The sequence below is a fragment of the Emydura macquarii genome, unplaced genomic scaffold (genome assembly GCF_026122565.2).
Source record: "Emydura macquarii macquarii isolate MOO-44397 ecotype Brisbane River unplaced genomic scaffold, CSIRO-AGI_Emac_v2 contig_3506, whole genome shotgun sequence".
Classification (NCBI taxonomy): Eukaryota; Metazoa; Chordata; order Testudines; family Chelidae; genus Emydura; species Emydura macquarii.
Window position 1 is genome coordinate 9754677 of NW_027133643.1, and position 15022 is coordinate 9769698.

At 38.1% G+C, this 15022-nt stretch overlaps 2 protein-coding genes across 4 annotated transcripts in view; one reads left to right on the forward strand and one right to left on the reverse strand.

Moving 5' to 3' along the window:
• The window catches only part of DOCK7 (dedicator of cytokinesis 7), a 144875-nt gene that overhangs the window by 76794 nt on the left and 53059 nt on the right, over window positions 1–15022 (reverse strand). For all 3 annotated transcript variants that reach the window (XM_067535648.1, XM_067535647.1, XM_067535649.1), the window contains exons 13-14: window positions 13667–13760; window positions 13000–13162 (exon numbers count right to left, since the gene is read on the reverse strand). In XM_067535648.1, the coding sequence (XP_067391749.1) occupies window positions 13000–13162; window positions 13667–13760 (257 nt within the window). The remainder of the gene's footprint in view (window positions 1–12999; window positions 13163–13666; window positions 13761–15022) is intronic.
• On the forward strand, window positions 100–9480 carry ANGPTL3 (angiopoietin like 3). Its single transcript, XM_067535578.1, has 7 exons — window positions 100–714; window positions 1870–1980; window positions 2735–2852; window positions 3759–3872; window positions 5103–5198; window positions 6914–7186; window positions 7948–9480. The coding sequence occupies exons 1-7, from the start codon at window positions 220–222 to the stop codon at window positions 8127–8129; spliced, it is 1389 nt and encodes a 462-aa protein (XP_067391679.1). The 5' UTR covers window positions 100–219; the 3' UTR covers window positions 8130–9480.

Genomic DNA, 15022 nt, shown 5'->3' on the forward strand with positions numbered 1-15022 from the left:
AGTCACACAGGTTTATCTTCCCAGATATCAACCTGGACAGGACAGAGGTTACATTAGTTCAATTATGCATGGTTTAATGATCAACTTAATCAGTTTGCCTCTTCTGAAGTGAACAGGAGTATATATAGGTTAAATGCTTTAACCTAGAACCATCATACAGCAAAGACTAAGGAAAATATCTCTGCTCAAAATTACCTTAGAACACTGGAAGCAGAAAACATGAAAATAGCCCTTGTCTTTCTTTTCATCGCCCCTTTTGCTATTTCAAGTAGAACTGAAAAAGACGACTCTTCCTTTGATTCTGCACCTCCTGAGCCAAAATCAAGATTTGCCATGTTGGATGATGTGCGGATTTTAGCTAATGGGCTTCTCCAGCTTGGGCACGGCCTTAAAGACTTTGTCCACAAAACCAAGGGGCAAATGAATGACATCTTTCAAAAACTTAACATTTTTGACAAATCTTTTTATCAGCTCTCACTGCAAACCAATGAAATCAAGGTAGAAGAAGAAGAGCTCAGAAAAACAACTTCCAGACTGCAGTCCAACAATGAAGAGATAAGGAATATATCACTCGAGCTGAACGCAAAGATTGAAGACCTATTACAAGACAAGATCCAGCTACAAGAGAAAGTAGGGGGTCTGGAAGAGAAAGTAACTAAATTAGTCCACTTCCAGCCTGAAATTCAAGAACCGAAAGAAATTACTTCACTCAAAGTAAGTAGACTTGAGGGAACCTAGAGGGGAGGAAGCCAAAGTAAAGAGGGATGCTATTGGAGAGATGGATGCTCTGAAAGCCATGTTTCCATCATACATTTCGAGAAGTAGTAATATGTATTTTGAGAAATAAGCTTTGTATATAAATCTGGAGAATAATGGTCTTACAGAAATCAATTCAAGTGTCTTATTATGGGCCATGAAATGCCATCAGTTTTAAAGCATAAATCCCAAAAGAAATCAGGGAGGAAATATGCTTGAAAACTGATGGAATGATATGGCCCTATATATGTGCTCTGTTTAAAAAAAAAAAAAAAAAAAAACAATTTCAAAGCATACAAACGCATAATGGTAAAACCCTGTGAAATCAGATTAACAAAACTACAGCACAATACAGCTTGTTGCAAAATGGTGGTCTATAGGAATTCTGATAGGTTTAATGTTTAAGATCTAGTAACATTTACTTAAAAAGTGAACTTTAAAGAGGGGGTATCTGTCTATGGTACTTGTATGGCTCCCATCACCACAGTCTCTGAGTGCTTCATAATCTTCAATATATTTATCTTCACAACACCCCTGGGAGGTAAGTCAGTGACATTATCCCCAATTTACAGATGGGACCTGAGGCATAGCGAGGCTTCGTGACTTGCCCAAGGTCACACAGGACACATGGGACATAGCAGGGAAATTAATCCAGGTCTTCCAAGTCCTAACCACTGGAGTATCTTTCCTCTCTACTGCCCTAGTGTTATGTGTTATTTATATAGTTCAATTAAAAACATGAGACAGTTCCACAAAAATTCATTCTTCGAATCACTAAAGGGTGGGATTAGTGTTTGAAATAAAGGGCCAAATGAAGGCCTCTGAAGCTGACAAAAGCTTTGCTCAAGTAAGAAATACAGAATTTGGTCCAAAATTGATGATTTGGTCCAAAATAGAATAGATACTCATTTCAGAGCAAAAGAGAGGATTCTGCCTCACAAGATAGCAAAGGGAAGGAAAAATTAAGGAAAACGATGATCATTATGAAGAGGTTTGCACAAACTGACACCAAAAAAGGTTAGTTGAAGGCTACTGTTGCTAAGGCATTAATCTGATCTTTCTAATACAGAATGAAAGCGGTCTTTGATGAAGCTCCACTTTTTTCCCCTCCAGAATTTTGTACAGCAACAAGACAACCACATTAGGCAACTTCTCAAAGTTGTACAAGAACAGCATGCACAACTTGACAAACAGCACAATCAAATAAGGGAGCTGGAAGAGAAGGTATAGTAACTGGTTATCTGAATACACTTCTCCTTTCCAGAATTTCTTCTGATTATCTGAGATTCCTGCAGGGGGGAAACCATAAAAACCAACAGGGCATATTTGGAGATTGTACTTTTCTAATTTTTTGTAATTCTCTAATTAACTATCTCACTGTTCTTCCAACTCTCTCTCTTCTCCTGCCTCCCAGTTTAAGTTATTTTCCTTCTTTTCTCCTCTCTGCTACTATATTCATGCCACCACAGCACCATGCCTCTGCACTAAAATGTTTAACCTCTGGTAGCCCAGCTGTGGTTATAACTGACATGGTGTTGAAATTGATATGATCCTATTTAACTTCACTCCCAAGAGTAGGCCACAGAAGAAAATACTTTTTAGTGCAGGACTCAGGGGCTCCTTTAACTATCTAGAGATTGGGACTAGTTATCTGAGTGGTGTCAATGGGGGACACAAGTTAAGTCCATCCACTGATCAAGATACATGTCAAATGGACAGGTAAACAGCCAGTTTGCTTATCTCAGTGGAGGAGTTTCATAGATCAAATCTGAGTTTCAAAGAGGCATGTTAGCATTAGTATATCCAAAATCTCCAAGAACATTTATAAAACACTTTTCATATGTGACACCGATTATTTTAAAGGGTTAAATTGATGATAAAAATGGATACACTACCTTGGATTGTTGAACTAAATATGACTTTATTATAATTCCAGATGCTTGGGAGATCAATAATACATAAATATGCTTCTTTTCAGATAAGCAACACAGATTTCCAAGAAAACAGAGAGAGTTCATTTTCTCTGAAACAATCTCAACCAAAGATCATTCCCCTTCCTCCACATAATTCCACAACTTCTGTTCAGGAACTCAATGGTAAGATCATATAATCCTTTAGGTATGACTATGTAACACATTGTGTTTGAACTTGTGCATACATGTTCATGCACGTGCTCACTGTTAAATGTTCAGATATAGGAGATTTTTAATCTTTCTTTTTCTGGTCTCTACATGAAGCCAGTGTTTATGAAAGGGGGTGGGTTTTCAGATTTGGAGACTCGAGTCCTCTATTTAAACATATGAAAAGTGCAGCAATGCACATTTCCACACACTGCCCCACAAATTTGCCTCCACTTTGATATAGTGGGACAACTTATAGAGTTGAAATAGTCCAGTGTAGGTAGGCAATTCAGTCGTTGGCCTCTACTTTGGTTACATATTGTATCACATATACAAGGCAGTACCTTTATTTATTGGCAGTTTTGATGATGCAGATATTTGTCCACTGGGAAATGGACTGAGAACACAAAACTCATTTCACATAGGCCATTGACAGGACTTGGATTAGATTTTTAAAGCTGATCAGCATTTTTAGACTTCAGCAGTAGTATGTTTGGGAATTCAATCTAATTCAAACCACCATGGATTAGAACTTTGTGGAGAAAAGAAGTCATTATTTCAAAAAATCCGTTCTTTAGACAATCCCTTTTGTAAGATTATCTAAATTGAAATCTTGCCTAATTGAGCAAACACCAGCTGCCCAGACAGCCAGTCAGTCAGTCACTTTTCCTCTGAAGTAATTTTTAGCTCTCAGAATCTAATTTGTCCATTTCACAGAAGGAACCATCATAAAAGAACACTACTGCCAAAATAACTACTGCAGCTTCTGTTTTATTCCAAAATGCTTGATAAAGGCAACTAGCTCTGCAGTGTTGGATTCTCTCTTTCAAACTTCCTAACTGCAAAGATATATTTGTAATTCTTTAATTATTGCTATTGCAGGTGTTGCTACTGATTGCACTGCCATTTATAACAGAGGTGAACGGACCAGTGGCATTTACTCTATTAAGCCCAACGGGTCTGAAGCTTTTAATGTCTATTGTGAAATGAAATCTGGTAAGACCAGCTATGCTAGCAGCAGTCTAAGTTTTGCTTCAACGCTTTACAGATAAACTGAAATGTGTTTGCTGCCCTAAAATATACACAGACTTACAGCAGATCACACAGAAAGTTCTCATGCATTATAAGGCTGATTGTAGCCAGTGGCATTCAGAATTCTTCCCTACTTTCCAAAATACCATAAAAATTGAAAAAAATCACTTGCACTCTTTGAGTCTATTCTTCTGTATAAGCAAGAGGCAAATAAATTAGCATCTTTTCATCCATACAGCCAAATGACCACTAAAAGCAATGATTACTAACACTGTACTGCGAACGGCTAGTGGCTTTTCTAAATTAAATCAGTTAGCTGGCCATGGCGAGTGTTATGCAATTAACCGTAATGATGCTTTGAAAAATCTGACGCACATGCTTTCTGAGGTTAAGTCGGAGTACAGAACTCCCAACAGTTTATCGGGTCCCTCAATGATATCAGATTTCAAAGTGTTTCCCACCAGTCAGTGACAAGGTTGGTTCTAAACAAGGATTGTATCCATGCACAACATGGTTGATGCATACTCAATAACTATGGCAATTACCAATGGTATATCTTTGCCAGCAGCCTACACTGGCATCTGCTTGTCTTCCTGTAACAAAATCATAATGCTGTTATTTTGTGGTGCTTATGCGTTTGTATCATCAGTTTGGCCAGTTCTCCTTCCTCCCATCTTATCATCCCACAGCACAGTGCCTTTCATACTGGCAGTGCTGCTCTGCGTACATGCCTTCTCAGCTCCCTGATCTCTGGCACAGCTGCCTAGATTTTCTAAGAATACACTGATACAAACACAGTGAGGCAGGGTGATATGTCTAGATGTGCAAACAGGGTCGGCATGTGCTTACATAGTGAAAAGAAGCTGCTGAAGGGTCATAATTCAACCATGTTTGTTGTAACTGGGTCAGATGAGGGTGTCATGACCTCTGGTTACTACAAAAAGAAAATCAGTCCCTGTGCAGACAATGCCTCGTATGCTTTATACGGATGTTGGCATAATATCTTGGGAGTCAAGAGCCAGCACTAAAGAGAATTTATTGACTGTAAATAGTATTTATAAAATGCCCAGCAAAACTACTAACATGGAACAATTAATTTCTCTTTTTATCTTCTGCTCTACTCTTGTCAAAGTCCAAACAAATGGTTAAAATGACCTAGTGGGTTTATGGTTTATTTCCCTTTGTCATTCACAGACAGTTCATGGACAGTAATTCAAAACCGAATCAATGGATCACTAGATTTCAACCAAACCTGGGAGAACTATGCAAATGGTTTTGGTTATCTCAACGGTAAAAGCACTCTTTTTGCTTCTTTAATTTTATAGACTCGTAGTTGCTTTCAGATGCTGGAATCATCAATGTATCTAGTACATTCACACACCAGAAGCAAGCAAACTAATCTGAGCAGCTTATATAGCTAATGTGAGATATTGTATATTGCATACCAAGAAATATAAGGCCCCCAATTCAGCAAAACATTTAAGCATGTGCTTAACTTAAATATGTGCTAAGGAGTTTTGCTGAACCAGGACCTAAAAGACTAATTTCAGCTTTAAATGTTATTTTATTTATTTAGATTCTGGCTTTTCCAAACTTCCCATCCAAAGTTCTAGGATTCCTTGATATATATTTACAACCACAAGAAATACTCATTAAAAACCATTAAAGCAAGCAGCACTTCTTCCTTGCACCATACCATGTTTAAGATAAACACTACCACATCAATTGTTCAAACTCAAGACAACATTAGGCTAGACAGTATTTTCTTCTACACATGTCCAGTCTCCCAGTCACTGACAGCCAATCATGTTACCTGGCATGAGGATGGTAAGGAAACACCCATGTTTATATTAGTTAATCATCAACTCTAAGACCATTTTTAATGCCAAACATTGGCTATCGGCTTGCCTATCCAGCAGATTTTTCTATGCATCTATTTAAAATTACTTGATTCTCCTTTTACAGGAAAATGACTCGTTGTGGCAGGGCTAAACTAGCAGATTCAAAAGCCACCAATTTCCCAGTCTGGGCACAGAGCAGTGGGTAGATAGCAGCATGACAGCAGCTATTGTTTTCTTTCACATCCTCAATAGTGAAGAATTGCTATGCTCCTCCCTCTGGTGTTGGAGCAGTAAATAGGACTGAGGCAGGCATTTACTCATGTAGGACGACTCCCGTCTCTTATTTTAACTCATGTGCCTTAGTTGGTGTATAATTCCCAGATCCCCCATCAATATAGGGTGCGTTTTGTTCCATATGTCAGCAAAATTCATGCAAAAGATCATAAAACTACACAGAGATAACAAAGAATGATTGTGGCCTGTGCAGCATTTTCTAACATGAATGTAAAATGGTGGGGTGCAGGTACTTAAAGGAAGTATTGTCTTGCTTATTTTTAGAAGAACTTGTCCTTTGTTCCTTGAAATGGAGCTGGGGACTTTGCCTGTGGGGCATTCACATTTGGCAGTATTTTTTGCACTGGCATCAGCAATGGACATAAGAAGAAGTTGGTTACTGACCGTAATATTTTGCTAAACAATATGGTCAACTATCAAAAAGTCCATGAAGGGGAAAAACTACTCAAATTAAATCCACTTCTATATAAGAGGGCATCAAAATCCCAAGTTAGACTCCCCTCCCCTTTGCAACCACACATGAAATCCATTTCTATTACATTACTTTTATATATGTCACTTGCTTCACTTATCATACTGTTTCAGTTATGCATTTTTTTAAATGTCTAGAGTCCCCTTTGCAGGCCTTCACAAGTGCTGTGGAAATTAGGAGAGGTTCCATTTCATTTATATATCTAGTTTTTATTGATCACGAGTGTGTAATTAAAAAGATGTAAACAAAAAGAATGTTTCAGGAGACTCTCTGAAAAGATCAAGAGTTCCCAAGACTCATACTATTGATTTAATTAAAGCAATGAATAAACCCTTTTTAAATAATTGTGCTCTGTCTTAACTCCATACTAATGATATTCATGCAACCTGTCCTTGCAGGGGAATTTTGGCTGGGACTGGAAAAGATATATTCCATTGCCAAGCAAGCTGACTACATTTTACGTATTGAGCTGGAAGACTGGAAAGATAATGAACGTTATGTCGAGTACACATTCACCCTGGGAAGTCCAGAAACAGACTACGCACTTCATCTTTCAGAGATCTCAGGAAATATTCCCAATGCGCTGCCTGAACAAACAGAACTGCGGTTCTCTACGATGGATCGTGACAATAACACAAAGAGAGATTTCAACTGTCCAGAAAGATATTCAGGTACCAGTACTCTGAACACATTAAAATTTCAGTTCCTTTGTTACATTAGATATAACTTCTTGGATTATTGGGAATCTGCCTATAACGGCTCTGCTGTCATAGATATTAAAGACTGAAATGACTAGTTCACAAAATCTCTCCCACTTATCTATCAGCATTTATATAGTGCTTTTTCTCCACAGATTTTAGACTCCTAAGACACCACGTGAGCATTATTATCCCATTTCATAGGTAGGGAAAATGAAGCAGAGATGCTAAGTGACTTGCCCCAGGTCATAGAGTGAATCAGTGGCAGAGACAGAAATAGAACTTAGGGGTGAGTTCCTGGTGCATTTAAGTCAATGAGAGTTTGGCCAGACTTCAGTGGAGCCAGGAGTTCACCTCCCGTGTTCTGGTCCCGTGCCCAGCGCTTTCTACATGTAATCCCTTCTTGCACACAACAGAAGATGAATTAGATATTAACCCCACTTGATCTTACACAGCAGGTCATAGTTACGTCTGCAACTGAGTTTCCATATAAAAACTGATCTTGGTCTGCTCTAAAATGTACAAAATAAGTCATATTCACCTCAAAACTGATAGAATTTTCCTACACTTTTTTTTCTTAAAGAAAAATAAAGTCTCCCATTGACCTCAATGGGAGTTGGATCAGGTCTCGAGAAGCCTCATTTTGAAAATGCAGTCCAATCACTGACTGGCCTTCTTACATCAAACAGGAAATGTAAAATTTGGATAAAATGACATTAACATATTGTTTTTAGGTGGCTGGTGGCAAAGGACATGTGGGGAAACCAATCTGAATGGAAAATATATCAAAGCAAGATCAGAAGGAAAACTACAAAGGAGACAAGGAATATACTGGAAGTCTCAGAAAGGAAGATCCTATTTAATCAAGTCTACCAAACTCATGATACATCCTACGGATTTAGAAAGTTTTGAGTGAACCTTCATCCTGATGTGTTTAATTGAACACTGAACATTAAACATAACATGAACTACTCTAGTGTAACAATCAGGGTTTCATGTCCAAATACAAGGCATTACATATATTCCATACTATTCAATGAAACAAGATGGAGGAGTTTGTTATGGTCTTATGGTATATTTTGTAAGTATTATTATTTTTCCAATATAAATATATTTCAAGTTTAAAATTCCTACGTATCCTCACCTTTGAACACTAGTACCTAGAGAAACTGGATATGTTTTTATATTTTAGCAGACAGTATTGCATGCGGAAAAGGAGTTTCAGGGCAATGGATTGTGTAGAGGAGAATATTCAAAATGTTTCAATAAAAATAACAAACTGACAGAATTCTACAGAAAAAAATTAAGTATTAGTTTTGCAGAAAAAAGATTCTACTTTTTAAAGTAACTTATTTTCATGTTAGACTCAAGCTCTGTAGTCTTGGAACATGTCTATGCATGAATGAATTGGCAGATAATTTTAAAATTTACCGTACTATGTATTTAAATGTGAACATCCAGCTGTGTATCTTGAGCCAGCTCTTCATTGTTGTGCTCATGCAACTATGAAAATAGCACACCTGGAAATCCAGAATGTGAAACTAACCTTTTATATTATACTGTGCAGAATAATTCTTAGGGCCTGATCCAAAGACTGCTATTAGCTTTTCGTATGGATTTCAATGGGCTTTGAATTAGGCTCTTAAATTACCTTTTGGTATACCTTATTTATGGAATCAACTGGAGTAAGTGCTGTGTTTGAAACGGACCAATTGCCTTTAATATAAATAGAGACCAATCCTGCAAACTGTATCTATGCAAGAAATCCCACTGAAGTCAACAGTGCAACTCAATTAATCACATGGGAAGGACTACAAGATCCGGCAGGACCTTCAGTCCTAATCCCGCAAATACACATTTGCATAACTCAAATGAGGAATCCCAGAAGTCAGTGAGACTATTCACATACTTACAGTTAAGGATGTGTGTAAGTGTTTGCACGGTAGGAGCTGTAGGATGTGATTATGCTGAGTCATATTGACTTTTCTATGTTATCTAACAACTGTACTGTATGAATTTTGTAGCATTTTAACATTTGTAACCATTAAAAAACACCTTTTTAAACTATATTTTGTCAAAATAAAAACAAGATGGAATATAAGTAGCAAATTACATAGAAATAATGCACTAATTAATTTAATTAGATGTCCGATGCTATTGAAATACATTCACTACAATCAAAGTAAAAGGATCAATCAAGAGATACTGAACATTTGTACTGATGTACTAAAAGTGTTTAGTGGTTTGTACCACACTTTAAAGATGAATAAAGAAAATTTCCAAAAAGAAACTAATATGTAACATGAATAAAAATTTGTAAAGGGTTAGTTTTCTGTAAGTTGGTTGTACCTATACATAGGATCATGGAATTCTAGGACTGGAAGGGACCTCAAGAGGTCATCTAGTACTGTCCCCAGAAATTATGGCAGGACTAAGTATTATCTAGACCATTCCTGACAGGTATTTATCCAACCTGCTCTTAAAAATCTCCAGAGATGGAGATTCCACAATCTCCCTAGGCAATTTATTCCAGTGCTTAACTACTTTGACAGTTAGGAAGTTTTTCCTAATGTCCAACCTGAACCACCCTGGCTGCAATTTAAGCCCCTTGCTTCTTTTCCTATCCTCAGAGGTTAAGGAGAACAGTTTTTTCCCCTCCTCCTTGTAACCACCTTTTATGTAGTTTAAAATGTTCCTTCCTAAATGGAGTAATTTGCATTTGACTTTAGTGAATTTCACCCTATTTACTTCAGACCATTTCTCCAGTTTGTCCAGATCATTTTGAATTTTAATCCTATCCTCCAAAGCACTCACAACCCCTCCCAGCTTGGTATCATGCACTGAGTTTGTCTAGTACCCAGAGGCCAAGGAAACCCACACTAGCTTAGAAGAAAGGTAGTCTGGGGATGAGGACAAGAACTGTCTTGGTGGTGCTTCAAATCCTCAGCACAGATCTCATGTCTAAGCCTGCCAGCATCCTTGAAAGACGAGAACAGCAGGGCTGTCTCACCAGTTCTTCCCACCAGCTTGTGCTCTTTCACCCTACCCTCAGGACTGGATCTCCACTCCTGCTCCTTGTAACAATGCCTGAACAATACATCTACTGTGCAGCTAATTAGACTGTACTTTGAAGCCCTCCAATTGCAATGCTCTGGAGTCAGATATTTTCACTGCTAATAAACTGATTCATAGACACAAACCAATTCATGCTCTGATCAAGAAAAGCCATTACTACTTCCTGGATAAGTCCCAGACCCATGGAAGCCTGTCAAACATCCAGAAAAAATCAATGAGAGATGTCCTGCCCCTGGGGAGTATGAAGCTGGGTAGGTAGAAAGGCCAGAACATACAGGCCATGGGAATTGTGGGATAGCATTGGTGGCCTATCCAAACGTGAGCTTAGCAACACATTCTTTAGTTGCATCCTCACCGCAAAGTGGGTGGGCTGAGACACACATTTCAGTGAGATATAGGTACAGAGGTACCTATACTCATGGACAAGCCAGCATGCATGTATTCTGAGGAATAAATACATGTGTTAAGGGCTTTACATATGGATGGTAGGGTGGAGCTGGGCTAAAACATGTTTCAGACCTGCCGTTTAGACACATCCCCAATGGACTTTAGCAATAACTATTTCTAGCGAAAGAGCTCAAGGGTTCAACTCCTTGATTAAGATCCTCTTACAGGAAAGAGGGTCTCGACTGACAGGTATGGTCCTACCCCCTACAATCCCAGCAGCTGACCCTTACCCTCAGGGTCCTATGATGAAGAATGCGAGCTGAGTTTTCATCTCCCTCCTTTCACTGCCTCCATCTCCTTTCCCCTCTATCATAGCTGCAAAATGAGTCTTTCTCCACCTTGCCGGCTCCCTCCTCTACCCCTAGTCTCTGAAAGTGAGACCCTGAGTGAGAGAGTATCATACTCACAGCCCACCACCAACTTCTGATGGCCAGGCTTTGAGCTAACAGCTGTGTCCTGGAGCCCAGCCAGTGATGCTCTCCCATCATTGTCCAATGACCTCGGCCTTTCAGCATGAGGCAACGGAAGATTACAAAGAGGAGGCAGGGCAGATCAGGATGGTCAGCTAGGAGAAGAATGAAGTAATTTGGAAGGGCAGAGAAGGACTGGCTCTCCCCAGAAGAACCCAGCCTCTCCTTCCCATAAAAACCAGCATGTCCCTAACCCACAGGAGTGTTGTGAGGATAAATCTATTAAAAATGTCAGGGTGCTCAGATACCATGGTAATTGGGACCATGACATACAATAAATGGAGTAGCTAAAGGATATACTGTCAGAAACAGTTTAAATGGGTAGCTGGAAATAAAAACAATCGTTATATACAAACATCAGGGAACAAAAGAACACTTTAGTCTGGTCATGTGAAGTGCTGCCATTCTACATGATCTGCAGGATATAACAATAATTTCAATGGAAGTAACTGATTTTTAAATTAGCTTAATCATTTGACTTTCCATAGGATTTGTATCTGAATACGTATGAGTTCTGTGAACAGAACATCATAATATTTATTGTGACTATATTTAAGCAGTTATTTGAGCTCTATGAAATGTTCATATTAAAATGTAATGCTCCTCAAGGGCTAATATAATGTATTCTCCGCAAGGGTTAGTGTTTATAAGAAAAAAAGCAAAATTAGCTAACAGAGCCAGAAAGTAATGACTGCAACTCTAACCTCCAGCCTGGAGATAAGTTATGGCTGGTCAAAATGTGGTAACAATTTTCTGCAAGAATTATTATTATTATTATTTAAATATCTCTTTTTCTAACTTTTTGGTTGATTTTTTAATTTTATTCTTAGTCTCTCTTTTTCCCTACCAAAAAGGGGGTGTGGGAGGAATGCAAGGGAAAAGTAATAGGTAAACCAAAACAGTGAAAACGGAACACACAACATTTGTGTTTTATGCTGATGCAATATTTTGAATGACACAGCCACATAACACCATGTATTTCTGTTGATACATCAAAGGGCTGAACCTAAAGCTGGTGGCAATTTTTTCCCCTAAACATTTTTTTCAATTAAAAATAGCTTTTCAAATTATAGGAAAATTTTCTACTAAAATTTTTATATAGGCCAGAAAGACATTTTGCATCAAAAAAATGTTCACAAGAAAAGATTCTGATCATCTCTAGGTCCAATCCAATCCTATGGCTTCTAAGCATGTGCCCTATCTTCCCAAAAGGCATTCTCACCCTTCTGCCTTCCAAGGTGCCACTCTTACAGCAAGTCCGCTGGACACATGCAAAAGGAGAGGAAAGATGTGCTGAAATTAACCCCTCGTTCACTGATACCATGGCCCCGATTTACTGACACAATTATAAAAACCATCTGGATCTGGATTTCATTATGTAACTGAAACACAGCTCAGGTTAACAGTTTCACATTAGGACTGTGCTGAAGTAGTTATGATTTTAACACAAAACCACATGAAACTTGTGAGGTTTCAACTGAAATTTCCTTCGAGGTTTTGGGTTTGTTTGTAACTGAAACTCAAGCAAACCTCTCACAGACTAGAAACGAAGAAAGCTCGATCAGATACCCCTACAAATTGGTAAGTTTTATGTAGCTCTAACAGGTTTTGCAAAGAACTCCTCTACAGCTGTTTGTTTTTTGCTGTAAGAGTCTGACTCATTATGATGTCTTTGGGTTAGGGTTAGGGGGATCAAATGATGTGGCAAGTTTTGCACCAAGCCAAATGATAAACAGGGAAGGTCTGGATAGGCATCTCATGGGGATTAAAATGTAAGAAGTAAGTAGTAAGTACCTGTAAGTAGTATTTGGAACATACACATCCCTAGCAGGAAACTCCAGTATCTCTCTTGTAGGTCTAACTCTGCTATCTGGGTAAAGTTTGACTTGCAGCAATTCTGGAGTTAAACAGTAATGAGGATTCTCTGGGGCTGGAGATATGTCTATCTTCAGTTGAGCTATAGAAAAAATATTTTTATTACAGTAAGTGTAAGATAAATACAAATTCAATGTGCATATTAATGCTGTTTTCTAGAGCATAGAAGGTTAATACATTTGCTTTTCACTTCTGAAAAATATCCTGAGAATAAAGTCTATTAGCCTGTGAAATCGTCTCCTAAGGGAAGTATCTGAACCTACATCACTTGGCACTTGAAATACTAGACTGGATAGTAAATATACAGTCAGGAAATACCCTGAACTGCCAGTGATATGGTCTACAATAGTAGGATTTTCCAATGTAGATGATACACATAAATTCTATGATGCCATGGTCCCCAGGCAAATTCATTTGTGCAAAAACTGAAATAAAGGATTGGGGGGCACAGATGGGCAATAGAGAATGTGTAAGGGTAAAGGAGTGGCTGAATTAGGTGGGATTTCTGAGGGACAGACAAGCAATCTAATAATATACAATCCAGAAAGGTTTCCTTCCAGCACGTTCCATCAAAATCATTAAATACCTGTAATGGGTCTCAACCTCCGTAAAACGGAAGATGGCCTTCTCATATCCGCAAGGAATTTGTACAAATCTTCATCACTCAAGCGATCCCCTTCCTATTGTTAATGAGAAAAAATGGTTTAATACAGTGCATGCACAAGGATGAGACTGGGGGAAAAAAATCATCTCTCGCCTTCCTGCATCTCACTCTAAAAGGTACCTTCTTGGAACCAGTGGTGAGAACATTAACAGATCACATTACTGTCATGGGCCCCTTCATTATGAGAACTGAATGACATTTTTTATTGAAAACTTAAAAATAAAAATAGCTTTTTTCAAAAAGCTTTCCCCCCCCAAAATTTCCTGTTTTCATCAAAATAGAAAACAGAATTTTCAAATTATGACATTTCAAATGATCCCCTCCCCCTTTCTTCCCTCCACCCTTTTTGCTAATGAATACAATAGAATTAATTATGCCTAGGGTTTTGAAAGAGAGCAGTGAGAGGAGTTCCACTTTGTCGTTTTTCTTTTTTTCATTTTGCTACTCTGTAACTCTTCCAAACTTCATCAGCTTTGGGGTTGGAGACGTTAGAGTGACAGAGTTACAATTTCACTTTTCCTTTTGCCACTCTGCAACTCTTCAAAAATTGAGGACATTTTCAACAACAGCAAAAAAACACTCTACCACTACCCTGGAAATCATTTTACTGAACTTCGTGGCAAAAAAAGGAAAGGTGAAGGGGTTGAGGAGAAGGGGAACCAAAATTTAGAAAATCCTGTGAAGTGGAAACACCTTTTAAACATTTTTACAAAACTGATGTTTCAATTTTTCAACCATTACTAATTTGATGACGAGACATGAACTATAGCAGGAGAACAGCTATACTACAGAGTAAAGCTGACAGAAGAAGTTATTGAAATTCAGTTTCAGTAATGTAAACGTTTCAAATTTTGACCAAAAATGGGATTATGTTTTTGTGAACATTTTTGCAAAAGTTACCTCCTCTTTTTTCAATCAGTCCTACCACTAAGTGTTTCACTGATGCCCCAATGATATCATCTATGGAAGCCAACTTCACCTCCACTGAATTTAATAAAAAAAATCCTATAGAACAGGATTCTCCTTTCACTTGCAGTGGTTTTCTGCCACTGTAACTGCACTGACATCAGTGGAGTTTCTTCTGATTTACACCAGCATATGCAAGTATGGAATCAGGCCCTCTGACTTCAGTGAGAGCAGTCTAGGACCCCTATTTCAGCAAAACTAAAGCGCAAGTGGTTTTTCTATATATAAAGTCACTCTTTTCACATCTTAATAGTTTCTTAGTGGTGAATGAACTGGTCTTGAAAATACCTTTTTTATTTCCTAAATAGATAT

What these genes read in the sequence shown, in the direction of transcription:
- ANGPTL3 (XM_067535578.1), top strand. Translation starts at nt 220, where the DNA reads ATGAAAATAGCCCTTGTCTTTCTTTTCATCGCCCCTTTTGCTATTTCA. An exon ending in AAGAAATTACTTCACTCAAA is followed by an intron (nt 715 to 1,869) that starts GTAAGTAGACTT and finishes TTTCCCCTCCAG; the next exon opens with AATTTTGTACAGCAACAAGA. An exon ending in TGGTTTTGGTTATCTCAACG is followed by an intron (nt 5,199 to 6,913) that starts GTAAAAGCACTC and finishes CTGTCCTTGCAG; the next exon opens with GGGAATTTTGGCTGGGACTG.